General features: G+C 31.4%; 8 protein-coding genes across 8 annotated transcripts; 3 read left to right on the top strand and 5 right to left on the bottom strand. All coding sequences in view use genetic code 12, as the record gives it.

Annotated features, from left to right (window-relative positions):
* Positions 1-31: 31 nt before the first annotated feature.
* Positions 32-1,002, bottom strand: NIP7 (ribosome biosynthesis protein). The gene has a single exon (XM_064906791.1). The coding sequence runs from the start codon at positions 594-596 to the stop codon at positions 51-53; it is 546 nt and encodes a 181-aa protein (XP_064765346.1). The 5' UTR covers positions 597-1,002; the 3' UTR covers positions 32-50.
* An 84-nt stretch (positions 1,003-1,086) lies between these two features.
* On the top strand, positions 1,087-3,527 carry DFJ63DRAFT_321966 (pseudouridine synthase; the record flags this gene model as incomplete). Its single annotated transcript, XM_064907379.1, has 3 exons — positions 1,087-1,349; positions 1,421-2,646; positions 3,370-3,527. The coding sequence occupies 3 exons, from the start codon at positions 1,087-1,089 to the stop codon at positions 3,525-3,527; spliced, it is 1,647 nt and encodes a 548-aa protein (XP_064765345.1).
* A 1,856-nt stretch (positions 3,528-5,383) lies between these two features.
* Positions 5,384-6,694, bottom strand: HRR25 (serine/threonine protein kinase; the record flags this gene model as incomplete). The annotated part of the gene is made up of 1 exon (XM_064904670.1): positions 5,384-6,694. The coding sequence occupies one exon, from the start codon at positions 6,692-6,694 to the stop codon at positions 5,384-5,386; it is 1,311 nt and encodes a 436-aa protein (XP_064765344.1).
* A 1,432-nt stretch (positions 6,695-8,126) lies between these two features.
* Positions 8,127-9,000, bottom strand: DFJ63DRAFT_327656 (uncharacterized protein). The gene has a single exon (XM_064907630.1). It carries the CDS (start codon positions 8,737-8,739, stop codon positions 8,299-8,301), a length of 441 nt encoding a protein of 146 aa, XP_064765343.1. The 5' UTR covers positions 8,740-9,000; the 3' UTR covers positions 8,127-8,298.
* Positions 9,001-9,964: 964 nt separating this feature from the next.
* Positions 9,965-11,767, top strand: IPL1 (aurora kinase). The gene has a single exon (XM_064905417.1). It carries the CDS (start codon positions 10,434-10,436, stop codon positions 11,709-11,711), a length of 1,278 nt encoding a protein of 425 aa, XP_064765342.1. The 5' UTR covers positions 9,965-10,433; the 3' UTR covers positions 11,712-11,767.
* Positions 11,768-11,778: 11 nt separating this feature from the next.
* DFJ63DRAFT_50836 (deubiquitination module subunit) lies at positions 11,779-13,713 on the bottom strand. The gene has a single exon (XM_064908869.1). It carries the CDS (start codon positions 13,463-13,465, stop codon positions 11,846-11,848), a length of 1,620 nt encoding a protein of 539 aa, XP_064765341.1. The 5' UTR covers positions 13,466-13,713; the 3' UTR covers positions 11,779-11,845.
* Positions 13,714-13,962: 249 nt separating this feature from the next.
* Positions 13,963-14,329, top strand: DFJ63DRAFT_333443 (uncharacterized protein; the record flags this gene model as incomplete). Its single annotated transcript, XM_064907857.1, has 2 exons — positions 13,963-14,223; positions 14,315-14,329. The coding sequence occupies 2 exons, from the start codon at positions 13,963-13,965 to the stop codon at positions 14,327-14,329; spliced, it is 276 nt and encodes a 91-aa protein (XP_064765340.1).
* Positions 14,309-16,585, bottom strand: DFJ63DRAFT_50844 (uncharacterized protein). The gene has a single exon (XM_064908870.1). The coding sequence runs from the start codon at positions 16,430-16,432 to the stop codon at positions 14,378-14,380; it is 2,055 nt and encodes a 684-aa protein (XP_064765339.1). The 5' UTR covers positions 16,433-16,585; the 3' UTR covers positions 14,309-14,377.
* Between the last annotated feature and the right edge of the window lie 204 nt (positions 16,586-16,789).

Raw genomic sequence — 16,789 nt, 5'->3', positions numbered from 1 at the left:
ATTAAAATAAAGTAATATACACAAATGCAACTATAAAATGATGATACCATCTAAGTAAATAAAGTATCTTCTTCTCTTAAATATTCTCCAATATCACCTTGTCTAAATGCAACTATAGCAGTTGGTTGTAAGTTTCTTGCTTCGTTAGTTGATTTGGCACTAACACCAAATCCTAACGGTATATCATTCATACTATACACTATAACCCCAGCATGTTCAGGAATATCATCGGACATTCTTCCAATATGAGCCTTTAAGACATGATTACCATATAAATAAGGCATTTCACCATTTTGTTTAATCCAAACCTTATATTTGGCATATTGACTTAAATAAGTTAAAGCAGTGATGTGTAATCTGAATTTACCAGTCTTGGTGAATTTACCAAAACAAACACCCACTGACATTAACTGGGTTCTGCTTACTGAAGTAGCAAATTTTGATATTTTTTCACTTATATAATAAACTCTATCTTTTTGTAATCTGAACACATGAGGATCAGTTGGATTATCAATTAAAAATGTAATGTTTCTTCCTATGTAGTTGGCTAATTTCTCGAACACCACTTTGGTTTCTTCTTCTGTTAAGGATCTCATAGTGGTTATGTGTGGATGTAGTATATATATATAGATCTAAGGACTGGTTGGTTAGTATAAGATGGGTTTAAATTTTCAATTTTTTTAAGCAGCGATTTTTAAATTTTTCAAATCACATGACTAGAATTTTGTAGTAGATGAGATGAGCGATAGTTGAAGTGTTGATATTGATAGTATACCGTAACATCTTAGTAACTAGTTTATCTTTTGTTGATGTTTGATATTCATATAGTTGAAATCAATCAGTTTGGTAGACTTTTTTAGAAGAATCTTATAACTTGATGGTAATATGGTATATGTTATAAGGCATATGGTAGCAATGGTAGCGCGCGATGAGTGTAAGAAAAGTATTATGTGAAAAAAAAAAAAAATAGGCCATAACCAGAAATGGTTGAAATTTTCTACATATCTTATTCAAAAAGAGTGAAAGAAGAATAACAACTAAGAAATATCAATACCATTTCCATAGTTACTGATTTCACTTACCCTCATGTCTGAACCAAGTAACCCATCCAAAGAATTTGTCAGTTCAAATTCAAGCGAACAACCATCAATTGAAGTACCTACCACCTCCGAACAACCAAATCTTCAACATGATTATCAAGTCAATGACTCCGTTAATAAAGGGAATGAAAAGAGTAAATGGACCAGAGCTCGTTCTGCTGATAACAAAGATGAGAATGAGTCCAAGAGATCAAAGAAGGTTAATCTCAATGCAGAAGAAAGAAGACAAAGAAAAACATATGATACGACGTAGGTATGTCCTTTTGGAACTATAAGTTATAATTATAAGAATTATTTTACTAACAACCATTAATTTATAGAGAGTTTATACCTATGGTAGATGAAAATGGGAATGAACTTCCTAAATCTGAAAGAAGACCAAAGAAGAAAGTTGCTTGTATGATTGGATATTGTGGAACTGGATATAATGGTATGCAATTACAAAATGATCCAAAGATTCCAACTATTGAAAGAGATATTTATGAAGCTATGGCTCGTGCCGGTGCTATCAGTCCTGAAAATGCAGTTGATATTAAGAAATCTTCATTCATGAGAGCTGCTAGAACTGATAAAGGTGTTCATGCTGCTGGTAATGTTATCTCATTAAAGATGATTATTGAAGATTCTGATATCTTAACAAGAATCAATGAAGAATTACCTGAACAAATCAGAGTATGGGGTATTCAAAGAGTTACTAAATCATTTGATTGTCGTAAAATGTGTTCTTCAAGAGTTTATGAATATTTATTACCAACTTATTCTTTACTTCCACCAAAACCAAAAAGTACTTTACTGGAACTTTTAATTAAAAAGAATGAACAATCACCAGGATATTTACGTTCAGATGAAGAAGGTATTGAATGGTGGAAACAAACCAGAGAATATATCTTAAAGGAAGGCGATTTAACTGAACAACAATTAGACGTTGAAATTCCAGCTTTATTAACTAACGATGCAGTTAAGATTTATAATGAAGATGGAGAAGTTACTGAAGAAGGTAAATTAATCCGTAAAGTTAAACAACTTGAAAACAAATGTCGTAGAAATTATAAAGTATCTGAATCTCGTTTAGATTTATTCCGTCAAACCATGAAACAATACGAAGGTACCCATAATTTCCATAATTTCACCATTGGGAAACATTTCAAAGAACCATCATCAAAAAGATACATTATCTCCACCACCGTCTCTGCTCCATTCGATATCGAAGGTACACAATGGGTATCTATCAAACTCCATGGTCAATCATTCATGCTTCATCAAATCCGTAAGATGATCGCCATGGCCACTCTTGTCATCCGTACTGGTTGTCCCGTTGATATCATCTCTCAATGTTTCCAATCCCGTAAGATTAATATCCCAAAGGCTCCTGCTTTAGGTTTACTTTTAGAAAATCCTGTCTATGAAGCATATAATCAAACTCTTGCCAAGATGGAGTATGATGATATTGATTTCAATAAATATGAGAAGGAAATGGATGCATTTAAATTGAAATATATTTATGATAAGATTTATGCTGAAGAAAATAAAGAGAATGTGTTTTATGGTTTCTTCGCTTTTATTGATACTTTCAAATTAAATGATGAAGATAATAGACCTGATGGAACTCATATTTTTGAATTCTTAAATTCAAATGACGATAAAAATACCGTTGAACCTATTGTTGAAACTAAATCAACTGGAAAAACATTTGATAAACTTTCAAATGATAACGTTGATTAAAATAACTTGTATAATAATAACTCTTTACAAAATATAAAAATTAGATTTTAAAAACTAGTAAGAACTTGTAATATTTCTATAAAAATAGACCAGATAACTTGAAGTCTATACTAAAATCAAAGAAAGAATATCTAACCCAAATTAAAACACTATAACCCTCATAAATCGGGTATTTAAGTATTAGAAATTAATAATCATTAAAGATAAGTATTTCTTAATGATATGCGAAATGAAATAAGTAAGATTAAAAATAAAGAAAGTGTTGAGTTGCTGGGAGCAGTAAACTAAATCCAAGTATTATTTTGTTTTTGGGGAGTCTGTTGTTGTGGAGCTGGTCCTTGGTATGTAGATTTATCAGTAGGAGTTATATTATTACCAATCTTCGTACGATTGACCTGAAACCCTTGATATTGATTGTTATCATACTGAGGTTGTTGCTGTTGTTGCTGTTGTTGCTTTTGTCTTTGATAAAGTTGAAGATCAGCTGGACCTTGTTGGGGAGATTGTTGACGCTGTTGCGGTAATACTTGAGATACTGCTGCAACAGCTGGTAGTGGAGGTGCTGGTGACGGAATTATTTGCATTGGAAGTAACTGGGATACGGCTGGGATTTGTCCTTCATTATCTTTACCACTGTCGACATTAACTTTACTAGTACCTTCACCATTTTCAACTTTACCTTGTTGTCTTTGTTTTTCTTGTTGAAATTTATATAAAGTCCAATCAAAAACATAATCATAGCGATAATTTTCTCGCTTAAATAAATCTCTAAATAATTTTCTTAAATATGGATAATCAGGTTTATCATCAAATCTTAACGATTTCACATAATTCATATATTCTAAGAACTCATTAGGTAATCCCGTAGTTAAGATATTATTTGGAGTTGTCATTTTCTTTTCCATAATACGATCATACTTTTGTCTTTTAGTAGCAGCTTTTAATCCTTGCCATGGTAATGATCCACGACAGAAATAAATCAAAACATATCCTAAACTTTCTAAATCATCTCTTCTTGATTGTTCAATTCCTAAATGAGTATTGACACTAGCATATCTGGCAGTACCAGTTAAATTTTTATTTTCACGATATGGAATATGTAAATGAGTTCTTGGATCTCTATACTTTTTAGCTAATCCAAAATCAATCACATTAACTTGAGATCCTCTTCTACCAATTCCCATTAAGAAATTATCAGGTTTAATATCACGATGAATAAAACATCTGGCATGAATATATTCAATACGACAAATTAATTGATCTGCTAATAATAACACCGTCTTATAACTGAATTTCCGGTTACAATAATTAAATAAATCTTCCAACGAAGGCCCTAATAAATCAATAACCATGGCATTGTAATCACCTTCCGTGCCATACCATCTCATGAATGAAATACCAACACCACCACTTAAAGCTTTATAAACCTTAGCTTCATATTCTAATTGAGGATGTTTGGCCTTAATACTTTCTAATTTAATCGCCACTTCTTCACCACTAATGATATTGGTGCCTAAGTAAATATCACCAAATGATCCTGAACCAAGTTTGCGGCCAATACGATATTTCTTACCCACTCTTAAATCCATATTGATGATATGTAATTATCAGTGTGAATGGGGCTTGAATAGGATATATTATAGGGACGTTGAGATGAACGGAATGTGGGCAAAGACAACGGATGGATATAACTTAACAACAAGTCATACAAAAGTCTAAATAATCACTAGGGAGATAATGGGGGGTTGTTGTTGCAGTTAAGCTTTGAACGGGACAAGCGGGGGTTGGAATGGGTTGGAATCAGGTGAATTATCAGAACAACAAAGTAAAATCAATCAGTTAGGATGATAAATGATTAACGAACGAACGAGCTAACAATCGTTCAGTTGAACAGATTGGCTTGATGTGAGTTATGAAATGAGATCAGATCAGATCAGATCAGATCAGATATCAATAAGGTCCCCATTTCATATGATTATTACCAAAACCGTACTAATCGGATAAAACGACATTGTTTGAGGAGACATTTTATTTAAAAACGACATCTCATGAATTATCAATTTGTTGCAAATACTTAAAATAGAGTAGTATATGAATGATTTTGGATTCTGATTCATCAATACTTTGGTCTGTCATCAAGTAGAAGTACATCTGAGCAGAGTGATCTAAGTATACTCATGCTTTTGCTACTGTCAATATATTTCCTTTTCTTTCATTTTGTACTTGGGTAATCAATATTTCTGAAGTTTTAAACTTAAATTTACATAAAATAAATTACTCCTACAATATTAAATTTTAAAAAACTTTAAAGAACTTGTAATATATTTATATAAAAAATAACAAACAAATAAAATAGAAGAATATGCAAAATGATAGACAGATAGATAATTTAACCCAAAATAAAATAATATACACCCAATTACACTGGTATATAAATATTAGAAATTAATAACCATTAAAGATAAGTATACCTTAATGAAACTGGGAAATGAAATAAGCAAAATTAATAGTATATAAAAAATAAGGAAGGAAAGACAAGGATAAGGATGAGTTGAGTTAAATTAAATCCAAGTATTACCACTATGTTGTTGAGGAGTTTGTTGTTGTTGAGATTGGTATGTAGCTTTATCATTAGAAGTTATCTTTGTACGATTGGCTTGATAACTTTGATATTGATTATTATCATAATTAAATTGTTGTTGTTGTTGATCTTGTTGAAGTTGTCTTTGATAATGTTGAAGTTCAGCAGGAACTTGTTGGGGAGATTGTTGACGTTGTTGTGGTACTACTTGAGATACTGCAGCCACAGCAGCTGGGGGAGGTGGTGGAGGTGGAGCAGCTTGGGCTTGAAGTGATTGCATTTGTGGTTGTTGTTGCTGTTGTTGTTGTTGTTGAGTTATGGCTTGGATTTGTTGTTGATTATCATTATCATTATTATTATTTTCACCATTTTCAACCTTACCTTGTTGTCTTTGTTTTTCTTGTTGAAATTTATATAAAGTCCAATCAAACACATAATCATAACGATAATTTTCTCGTTTAAATAAATCTCTAAATAATTTTCTTAAATATGGATAATCAGGTTTATCATCAAATCTTAAAGTTTTAATATAATTCATATATTCTAAAAATTCATTAGGTAAACCTTTAGTTAAAATATTATTTGGAGTTGTCATTTTCTTTTCCATAATACGATCATACTTTTGTCTTTTAGTAGCAGCTTTTAATCCTTGCCATGGTAATGATCCACGACAGAAATAAATCAAAACATATCCCAAACTTTCTAAATCATCTCTTCTTGATTGTTCAATTCCTAAATGAGTATTGACACTAGCATATCTGGCAGTACCAGTCAAATTTTTATTTTCACGATATGGAATATGTAAATGAGTTCTTGGATCTCTATATTTCTTAGCTAATCCAAAATCAATCACATTAACTTGAGATCCTCTTCTACCAATACCCATTAAGAAATTATCAGGTTTAATATCACGATGAATAAAACATCTGGCATGAATATATTCAATACGACAAATTAATTGATCTGCTAATAATAATACCGTCTTATAACTAAATTTCCGATTACAATAATTAAATAAATCTTCCAAAGATGGACCTAATAAATCAATAACCATAGCATTATAATCACATTCAGTACCATACCATCTTACAAATGGGATACCAACACCACCACTTAAAGCTTTATAAACCTTCGCTTCATATTCTAATTGAGGATGTTTGGCTTTGATGTTTTCTAATTTAATGGCTACTTCTTCACCACTAATGATATTAGTACCTAAATAAATATCACCAAATGATCCTGAACCAATCTTACGACCAATACGATATTTCTTTCCAACTCTTAAATCCATGATGATGATGATGATGATAGTATTAGTTGGGGATATGAATCAATATGAATGAATGATGATGATAGATTGGAGATATATTGGAGATACCTTTGGGTTAAAGATATATGATGAAGAAACGATAAAAAAAGAGTATAAACAATCACTTGAGCGTTGAGTGAGGGTTAATTATTGTTTGTTGTTATTGTTATGCTTAATAAATGGAGGAAGGGGTGAGGGGGTGATAGGGTTGACAAGTATATAGTAGAACAACCCAGTAAGTCAGTGAGATGGATGATTAACGAACGAAGCTATTGGGAACTGTTCCGTTGTTAAACAGATTATGATTGATTTGATTGATTTGAGTTGGGGAAGGAGGGTCAGGCGGCAAGAAGGACAAGATGGTTTTCTTTTTATTTTTATTTTTTTTTGATGTTGGTGTGTTAAGAAGAGAGGAAAAAGAAAAAATGTGAAACCATCAATAACCAAAACAAAAGAGAGACAGAGAGACATTTACGACATTCCATATTATATTAATTGACAATCTGTTATAGTTACTTAAAATAGAGAAATAATTTAACCGAACTATATTGAATACACGAGTAATTATTTGATTAAGGTTGGTCGTCAAACTGATTAATTAGAGGGTTGGACAAGACAACCTTAAATTGATAAATTAACCTTTTAAATTAAAGTAACCCAGCTCTTCCTCTCTTCTCTTCTCTTCTCTTCCCTCCTTGTTATATATTTATAGTGTGTGTGGTTTGAGTGTTGTATTAAAAGTTTTGGTGGAAATGACACGACTTCTTCTTCTTCTTGTTTTTAAAAATGTCTGTCTGACAGTTTCAGAATTTATGTCACAAGAGATAATTAAAGCAGACAAAAAGACAAAAATAAAGTCATGTGCTCAAACTATGTTTATATACAGGCCATGTCTACCGATGTAAGATGAAGTACTTAACCAAACAGATATAGATATAAATAAATAGATAGATATCATGATGACAACTTAACATTCTAATTTAATACAACTGTCATGATTTACTCATAACGCAGGATTAATTTCATAATTAATAATAATAATCACAAGTTATTGTTACAATCATTTATTATTGTTAACTAGTTTCAAAACAGATGTGATGTGATGAGAGTGAGTGGGGGGCACGACACCATACTTAAACAAACAAGGTTCAACGGGCAGTGCATCAATTTCAATTTCAATTTCAATTTAAGGTAAGGGGGGAGTGTATATAGTAGTAGTACTAATTATATTTTTTTTGGTGCTGCTGGTGGGTTGCGTATCTCTTTCTCTAGTTGCTAATTACTCTGACTCTTTTTTTATTTTTTTGGTATGGTAGCACTGTGGTTTCCTTTCTCTCCTTCTATCCTGCTTAACCACAGTTTTAATATGATACCAATTAAAATATAAACAAACAATCAATCAACTAACTACATAACATTCTAAAATATCTTTTGAAGTAAAAGTGTATTAAAAATTAAAAAGGATAAATAGTAGTAGTAATTAAAATAGATAGGTTATCAACCGTAAAAATATATAATAATAATAATAAAAATAATAATAATAGAAACAAAATACATTTAGATTAATAAATAAAGGTTTACTTTATTTATTTAGTAGCAACAGCAGGTTTTTTAAATCTAGCCACTAATTTCTTAAAGAAATCACTTCTTTTAGCTTTATCAACTTTAGTAGCAACATCTTTAACTTCAGCTTCAGCTTCTTTAGCTAATTTATCAACCGTAGATTCTTCTTTTGGAGCTTCATCTTTAATATCAGTTTCAGCTTCAGTTTCAGTGGCTTCTGGTGCGGCTTCAGCTTCAGCTTCAGTGACATCTTTTTTAGCATCAGCTTCAACTTCAGGAACTACTTCAGTTTCAGTAGCAGTTGGTTCTTCAGCTGGAGTTTCACCTTCAACGGCAGCTTCAACTGGTTCTTCAACTTTGGTGGCAGTTTCAGTTTCAGTAGATTTGGTGGCATCGGCTATTTTAGAAGCATCTTCAGAAGAGAAGATCTTGGAAGCTCTTTTAACTGTATCTTTAATACCCATTGTATATATGTATAATTATATGATTATATGAAAATAATTGAATTGAAATATCAAAAGAAAAATCAATTATAGCAGATTAAATAAATTAAATAAAATTTGAGGGAATTGAAGAGATATTTATATGATTTTAAAATATTTACAGTCAAAAAAAGAATTAACAGAAGCGTAATGAAAGAAGGAGAGGAGGAGTAAAAACAAAAAAATGGTTTTGTAAATCATAAGATTCTTTTTTTTTTTTTTTTTTTATTATTATTTTTTTTTATTTTTCTATGAGGTTCTTTTTTGTTTATTTGAATTATTCCTAAATTAGACAATTTCAAACAACTTAAGACGTGTGACAATCAATCAATATGACTAACTGTAACTGTCTAATCTAGATATAGAACTACAACTCTACATTGGAAAAGATTAACCAATTCATTCTTACTTTCTTACTTTGCTTAACTGATGTACTTTCCCTTGTTCAGATCAATTTATAAATACCGTGTTTTACTTTACTTGCTATTTTTAAACCGTCAAAGTACACATACACACACTCTCTCTCAGAGACATTCTTCTTCCCTTCAATTCTATCTTATAGTAATTTTTATGATTGTGATTTTTTATTTTTATTTTTATTTTTATTTTTATTTTTATTTTTATTTTTGGGAAAGTCATTCATTTTTTAAAAATATTACACAAAATTAACGCCGTGTCTCTCATATAATTTTTGCGCTATTGCTTTATTCGTATCACACTATTTTTATACCAATTCATCATTCATTACAAGTTCATGATCATGATCATGAACTTTCATCAACTCTTGGATGGTTTGGCAATTGGTTACAACCTTCCTTCCTCCAAACTTTTGTAATTAGTTAGTGAGTTCGAATGGTATCGTATCTATATCAATATTATTAATCATATCTCATTTTTGGTTTATTTGTGTCTGTTGTCGTGTTTTTAATCGGTTGTTATTTACAACAGAATTATATGGCAAGTATTATGCAGGAATCGATGGGTTCTTTCTGTCGGTTTCAAAGATTTACAACACAAATTTCGTCTGACAAACTGACTGTGCCGTCGCTGCTGTCTATCAGAAAATAATTACATTGTTACCGATATCAATATCAATTTTTTTCATTGACACCACAACAATCTGTCATATCCTACTTAACTTAAGTTAAAAAGGTACGTCCATACAAAGATATTATTACACGTTCATTTTATTTAGTTCCCACTGTTTCATTCATTCATTCATTCATTCATTCATTCATTCATTCTCTTTTTGTTAAACTGTTATTTCATTTCATTTTACACGATTGACAGTTACTATTTTTGTGTATTATTAAGAGGGGCAATTGGCTAAACTTTTTTCTTTTTCTTTGCCTGTTTGTTTGTTGTCGTGTCTCTCAGCCGTACCGTTCTATCCGTCAAGCCTCTTAGCTTTTTGAACCATCTCCATTTACATATTTATAGTTTTTATACTAAAGTACACGACTCACCTTTTCTATTGACTTGGCCACGACCTTGTCTTTGTTTCTCCATTTCACACGACCTCGACCTCAACTTCTTTTTTGCAAAACTGATGTGGTATCAACCAATTTGTAAACAATCAAGAAAGGTCTATACCAAACAAATCCAAATTTAACCAGATTCAGTTCATATAGAAGTTCAAGTTACTTCTACCACAACAACATCATACTAAGGGGATCATGTCACCTATATCAACCAATCAACCATTGTCATCCATCACATCTTCCACCGCCACCGCCACCTCCTCTTCCTCATCAATAATCAATCCATCATCTTCATACCAACTAAAACGAATTGAATCGCGCTTAGAATTGTTAACTCAATCATTATCAAAATCATCGTTGAAATTATCATCATCATCATTATCTACATCATCTACATCATATAATCATCTGAATCATAGTAGGAATCCATTGTCTAAGATTCATCTCAATAACTCAAACTCAGATATATCATCTTCAAAAGTATCTAAACCTACCATACCTAATCGTCATTATACCAATCATAATCACAACCATATCCATCATGGTATAACTAAATTAAAAGATACCATATCACCTAAATCTAATACTACAATCTCATCGACATCATCTTCAACTTCTAATTCAACCACCTCCCCTCCTAATAATACTTCCAATTTCCCAAATTGTAAATTTTCCCTTCAAGATTTTGAATTAGGTAGAATTCTAGGTAAAGGTAAATTAGGTAAAGTTTATTGTGCAAAACATTTAAAATCAGGTTATATAGTTGCTTTAAAAGTTATGTCAAAACAAGACCTTATTGAATTAAAATTAGAAAAAAATTTAAGAAGAGAAATTGAAATTCAATCTCAATTAATTCATCCTCATATATCAAAATTATATGGATATTTCTTTGATCATAAAAATATTTATTTAATTTTAGAATATAGTATTGGTGGTGAATTATATAATCATTTAAAATTAATTAAAAAATTTGATAATATTAAAAGTTCTTATTATATTTATCAATTATCATTAGCATTAAATTATTTACATTCAAAACATATTATTCATAGAGATATTAAACCTGAAAATATTTTATTATCGGATAATAATATTATAAAATTAAGTGATTTTGGTTGGTCAGTTATAACTTCAAATCAAAAATCAAAAAGATTAACTATATGTGGTACATTAGATTATCTTTCACCTGAAATGATTGAAAGTTCTCAACATGATTATAAAGTTGATATTTGGTCATTAGGAATATTAATTTATGAATTTTTAATTGGTAAACCTCCATTTGAAGAAATTGATAAAAATGCAACTTATAAAAGAATTGTTAAAATTGATTTAAATTTCCCTGATTATATTGATCTCGACGCTAAACATTTAATTATAAATTTATTACAAAAGAATCCAAAATTAAGATATAATTTAAATCAAGTTTTAAATCATCCTTGGATTTTAAAACATAAACCATATTGGCCGGTATGAAACAAAAAAAAAAGTATAAAATGATACCCCAAAAATATATATAATATTATATAAATATATAAAAAGTAATATTTACGTATCTATTCTGCATTATTGTATAAAAGTAAGAAAGAGAGAAAAAAAAAGACTTAAAATCATTGATGAACCACTGTAGATGCATTCTGTTGAACCGGTTGAGCTTGTTGTGTTTGTTGTTGTTGTTGAGCTTGTTGTTGTTGTTGTTGTTGTCTTTGTCTCAATAATAACATCTGTTGTTGTTGTTTCTGTTGTAATTGAAAAAAATGCTTTTGAAAACTATCTTGTTGTCGAAGATTATATTGTGCAGTAGTAGCAATGGCTCTCAGGGGAGCTCTAACTTGATATATTTCTCCTGGAATTGAACTAAATGTTTGACTTGGAGAATCATAATTATTATTAGGACTGGCATCAACATTAATTAATGCACATCTGCCTTGTAAACCCCCAATTGATCCTGAGATAGCTTGAGTAGCTAAATTTTGCAGTTCCCCAGCGGGTCCACTTGCACCACCTGCCCCTCCTGCACCAGCAGCATTACCTCCAGAACTATTACCACCTGATGATGATGGATTGTTTCCAGTTCCAGAATTATGAGTTGGAGCTTGATTCGGTTGTAATTTAATTAAAGAATTGGCATAAAATTCACGACCTGATAAAAATCGATGACGATATCTTACCGGTAATACAATTTTTCGTTCTAATGGAATTGGATTATTCTTCGATAATCCTTCCAACACTAAATGAGTTTCTTCATCAGGATCAAGAATCTTATTATAATTTAAATTACCATCTCCTCCCATATCTTGACCTCCACCATGGAAAGCAGCATTTTCTCTTCTTTGTGCTGCTAATGCATTATTAGCAGCAATCTTGGCTTGATTCCGTTTTTGATATTGTTGTAATAATACATCATAAGGGGCACTTCTCCCTAACACAGCACGTTTGGCTCCCATAGGATGGGTTTTACATGTTAATGAACGAGCACAAAATCCTCCCGACGCTAATGGTACACCACATTGTTTTTCAACATCAACTGGTCCCTTTGGCTTAGCAACTGCTTTTGGTTTTGGTTGTTTCTTTTTCTTCTTATCTGATCCTGCAGCAACAGGTGATTCAGTTTGATCATTTTGAGAACCACTTTGATATGCTGCAGCAGCAGCGGCAGCAGCTGCATTGGCAGCTTCCTTTTCCTTTTGAGTTTGTGATTTCTTATATTTTTTCTTTGGTTTATTAGGTATAGCTGATGATGATGATGTAGCTCCATTTGATGGAGTACCAGGGATTGGAGTTGTGTTTCGAGATGATTCAACAGAACTGGTTTCGATATCTAAAAATTGTTTACCTCTCTTTCTCTTATTGATCATGTTATTATTAGTATTATTAGTACTGGCAATTTCTTGAATTTGAGCTTCTTGTTCTTTCTTTTGTTTTAAAGCCACACACTTGGTATAATGATTTGCTAGACTTGTTTCTCCAATTGGTCGATTACAAGATTTACAAATCTTATATTTGATATTAGTTGATAAATATGATAAACTATCAGGAATGGATAAATTATTATTATGACTACTATTAGTTTGAATGTCAATCTTCTTATCTAAATAAGCCCCTAAATCTTTCCAAACTATAGGTTTCTTAGTTGAATCTGAAGCAATATTTGAATTATCTGTCGAATTATTAAGGGAACGTAATGAAGCTAATGAAATTACTTGTTGTGCTCTTGCAGTTGTTGACATATCTTTGGGAATAAATTTAAAAAAAGGGAGGAGGTTGAATATGGCGGAACAATGATGTTGCAGATGAAGATGATGATAATGACTGACAGTTGACAAATAGATTACTATAGATTCAAAATAATGAATGAAATTAAGATAGTGAAAGGTTTGATGTGGTGGTGGTCAATGTGGTCTAGTGACTGAAATATACCAATTCCGGATATGAGGATGTTGGTACTGTTTACGCTGTCTTGATTAAGGATAAGATTTTGGAGATTGGGTATGGTTGGGATGAGAGTGAGGTATGGTCTGGATCACTCTCTTGTGCTTTGATTAGTTTTGATTGATGGAAGTAGTTGGTGATACTGTAACACTATCACAAAATACACATTTGTGGATTTCTTTCGGTTTCCTGATTTTTTTGGGCCGCACTGGTAAATTTAGAGTAAGATCAAAATTATATTGATTACAGTAGATTACAGCATATTACGTTACCTCAATTTCAATCAATCCATACGATGTTAAGAAGACCAGCTACTACCATCAGATTAACTCCTGAAGATATCTTAGAATATGATGATACTTTGGCTCAACAACAGCATGAAAAGCAACAACAAGAGCAATTGCAATTGCAACAGCAGCAGCAACAACAACATCATGATCAACAGCAGCAACTCCAACAACAAGAACAAATAAACAGTTCTGGTATTGACTTGAATCAAAGTTTCAAACCTCCAGCTTCGGATGCTAGAAATTCCAGAATCGGAGTTCAAAGAAAGGTTTCATTAAATTAAGGAAATCGCTACGTTGATCAATAAATTATAATGTTACAAAGTATATATTAATTATTAATAAAGAAAAACAGAAAAGGAAACAAGAATGTAAAAGACAAGAAAGGAACGTTCAGAGAGGATATCATAGGTTTGTAAAAGACTAGTCCAAGTTATGGTTGTCATGAATTAAATTCAACCACTTATCATTTGGATATCCTTGGGCAAGAGACATCATCATTGCTTTTTCTTCATCAGGAAGGAATTCCTTGATTTTTCTTCCTCTATTTTTAAGTTTTGGAATTTGAGAAACCACTATATCATAAGATGAAGTAATTGGACCATGATCATTCTTGAAATGTCGATAATATGAAAGGAGTGCATTGGTTTTCTTCTTCCAACAAAATACTTCAAATATTTTACTACAAACAGGACATGCAACGGCCTTTTTCACTGATATCAGCTTGACATTAGCTTGTTCTAAAATCGTCTGTGATATATGATCATTCACAGGTTCTGACGCTGTTCCATTTTCATTGGCAAGTTGGACAAGTTTCCCTTTATCGTTAACAATCCCTAATACTCTACCATTTTCATTGAAGACTGCCAGTAATGATTTATCATCTTCGTCATCTTGTTGGTCTACCATATTTGTATTAGTTCTGTTGATATGCGAAGCAAAGTTGTTTCCAGCATTAGCGACTGGATTATCGTCGTGATCAGATGCATTTCCATTCACTGATTCCGAATTTTTCTTGTCGGTACTTGATTTTTCAATATCATTGACATTATAATAACCATATTTTACAGGTTCAGGAACAAGATAACTTGAAGCAAAAATACCATGTTGTAAAGTCAAATGGGATAAATAACTTGAATTCTTAAATGGTAAGAATTTAACTTCTTCACAGTATGGACATAGTCCTGATGCAGTTTTATTCAATCTTACACCATTCTCATCTTTTTCGTATCTCATATATTGTGGTTCATAGGGGTTTAGACCGGAATATGATTTGTTGTGAACATATTCAATATAAGTAACAACATTTTTGATTTCTTGAATGGTTCTGGTATATTTGATTCTAGTTGGAAAACATTTCATAGTAGTTGAGATTGTTAATATCGGTCTTGTATACGTAGATCCAGGATCAGGTATCATATGATGAGTTAGATGCTTTTCGTTACCTCCAACCCTATGAATATGACCTTTGTAATTGTTGTACTCCATCTTAGGAGTATTTAAACATTCAACTTGTTTTTCAGAGTGATTGAAGGAAACAATGGAATTAGCCACGATTTTAAAACGTTGGAACACCTTTTCTTCGAATTTTGGAGATCTTGCAGTTTTAGATCTTCTAATAATTTCATTTGCAATAGTTTGTTCACTAACTTTCTCAATTCCTTTGTTAACTAAACAAGGATCAACAATTACATTAACTTCATTATGAGATGGAGTAGCCTCATGTACATGAATAACTTCAGGTTCGACAGGTTCAGGTGTTGGAATCAAATTATATGACATGAAAGAGTTCGAATTATCAATAGATTCAACAGGAACAATTTGTTCTTGTTGAATAACTTCGTTATGAATTTGACTGATTTTCGAGTTACCAGTTTGTGGTGAAGTAACACTTTGACGTTCCTTTTTATGTTTTTTGATAGGAACAATACTATCTTTCTTATGACGTTTAACAGAAGCGGATGATTCATTATATGATAAGATCTGATAGTTTGGCATAGGAATCCCTCTGAAGGAGGTTTTGGAAGATCCTAAAGGTGATACTGCCTTAGCAGACAGAAGTCCTCTAAATACATTTCTCGGACTGATTGTGATCTCATTGCAGTTATTATCACGATTTTGATTAACTTCTTGATTTGGTTTTAGGTCATTATCTAGGTTTGTTTGATTTTCAGAATGGGTTCCAAATAAGATTGGTTTAAATAACTCGTGGTTTACTGACCATTCATTTTTGTGGGGTGGAGGCTGGTGTACATAAGTCAATGAACTGTTTCTTCTTAATATCTTGTTGATTTCATCATCATTTGCGTTTGGTTGCATAATGCCTGGATCATTCCGGCTAGAATTTTTGACTGAATTGAGATAAGTATCGTAACTGAAAAGTAGATCGGCCGTTTCGTGGGAATAATTCTCGAAGACTTCATCTTCTAACTCCGGAAATTCCTCAATGGGATTATTGATTGCTCTGGTGATATCCATGATGTATATCTGGTTGGATAAGAAAGGTTTAGAAATATGAAAGGATATAATTCAATTGAGTTATCCAAATATTACTACATAATGTATGTTATGCTTACAATGATCTAGTGGTTCTGTTTAGTTTGTTCTGCTAGAATTGTTCTTTTAGATTCTAGATATTTTGCAATATCCTATTAAGTTAGTTCGTATTTACATTACAAATCCCTACTTGATAGAAACATACTATGTTCATATATAGAAAAGTATATACTCAATACAATTAATCGATTACAGAAGTAAGTAAGATGTTGAATCCATCGTAATCTCTAAGATTTTAGGTTATTCCATCTCATAATGATAAGATATCCATATAAATAG

The sequence above is a fragment of the Scheffersomyces coipomensis genome (assembly GCF_036884675.1).
Source record: "Scheffersomyces coipomensis strain NRRL Y-17651 chromosome Unknown DFJ63scaffold_1, whole genome shotgun sequence".
NCBI lineage: Eukaryota > Fungi > Ascomycota > Pichiomycetes > Serinales > Debaryomycetaceae > Scheffersomyces > Scheffersomyces coipomensis.
The sequence above is the reverse complement of the archived record's forward strand: the minus strand, read 5'-3'. Positions and strand labels throughout refer to the sequence as shown.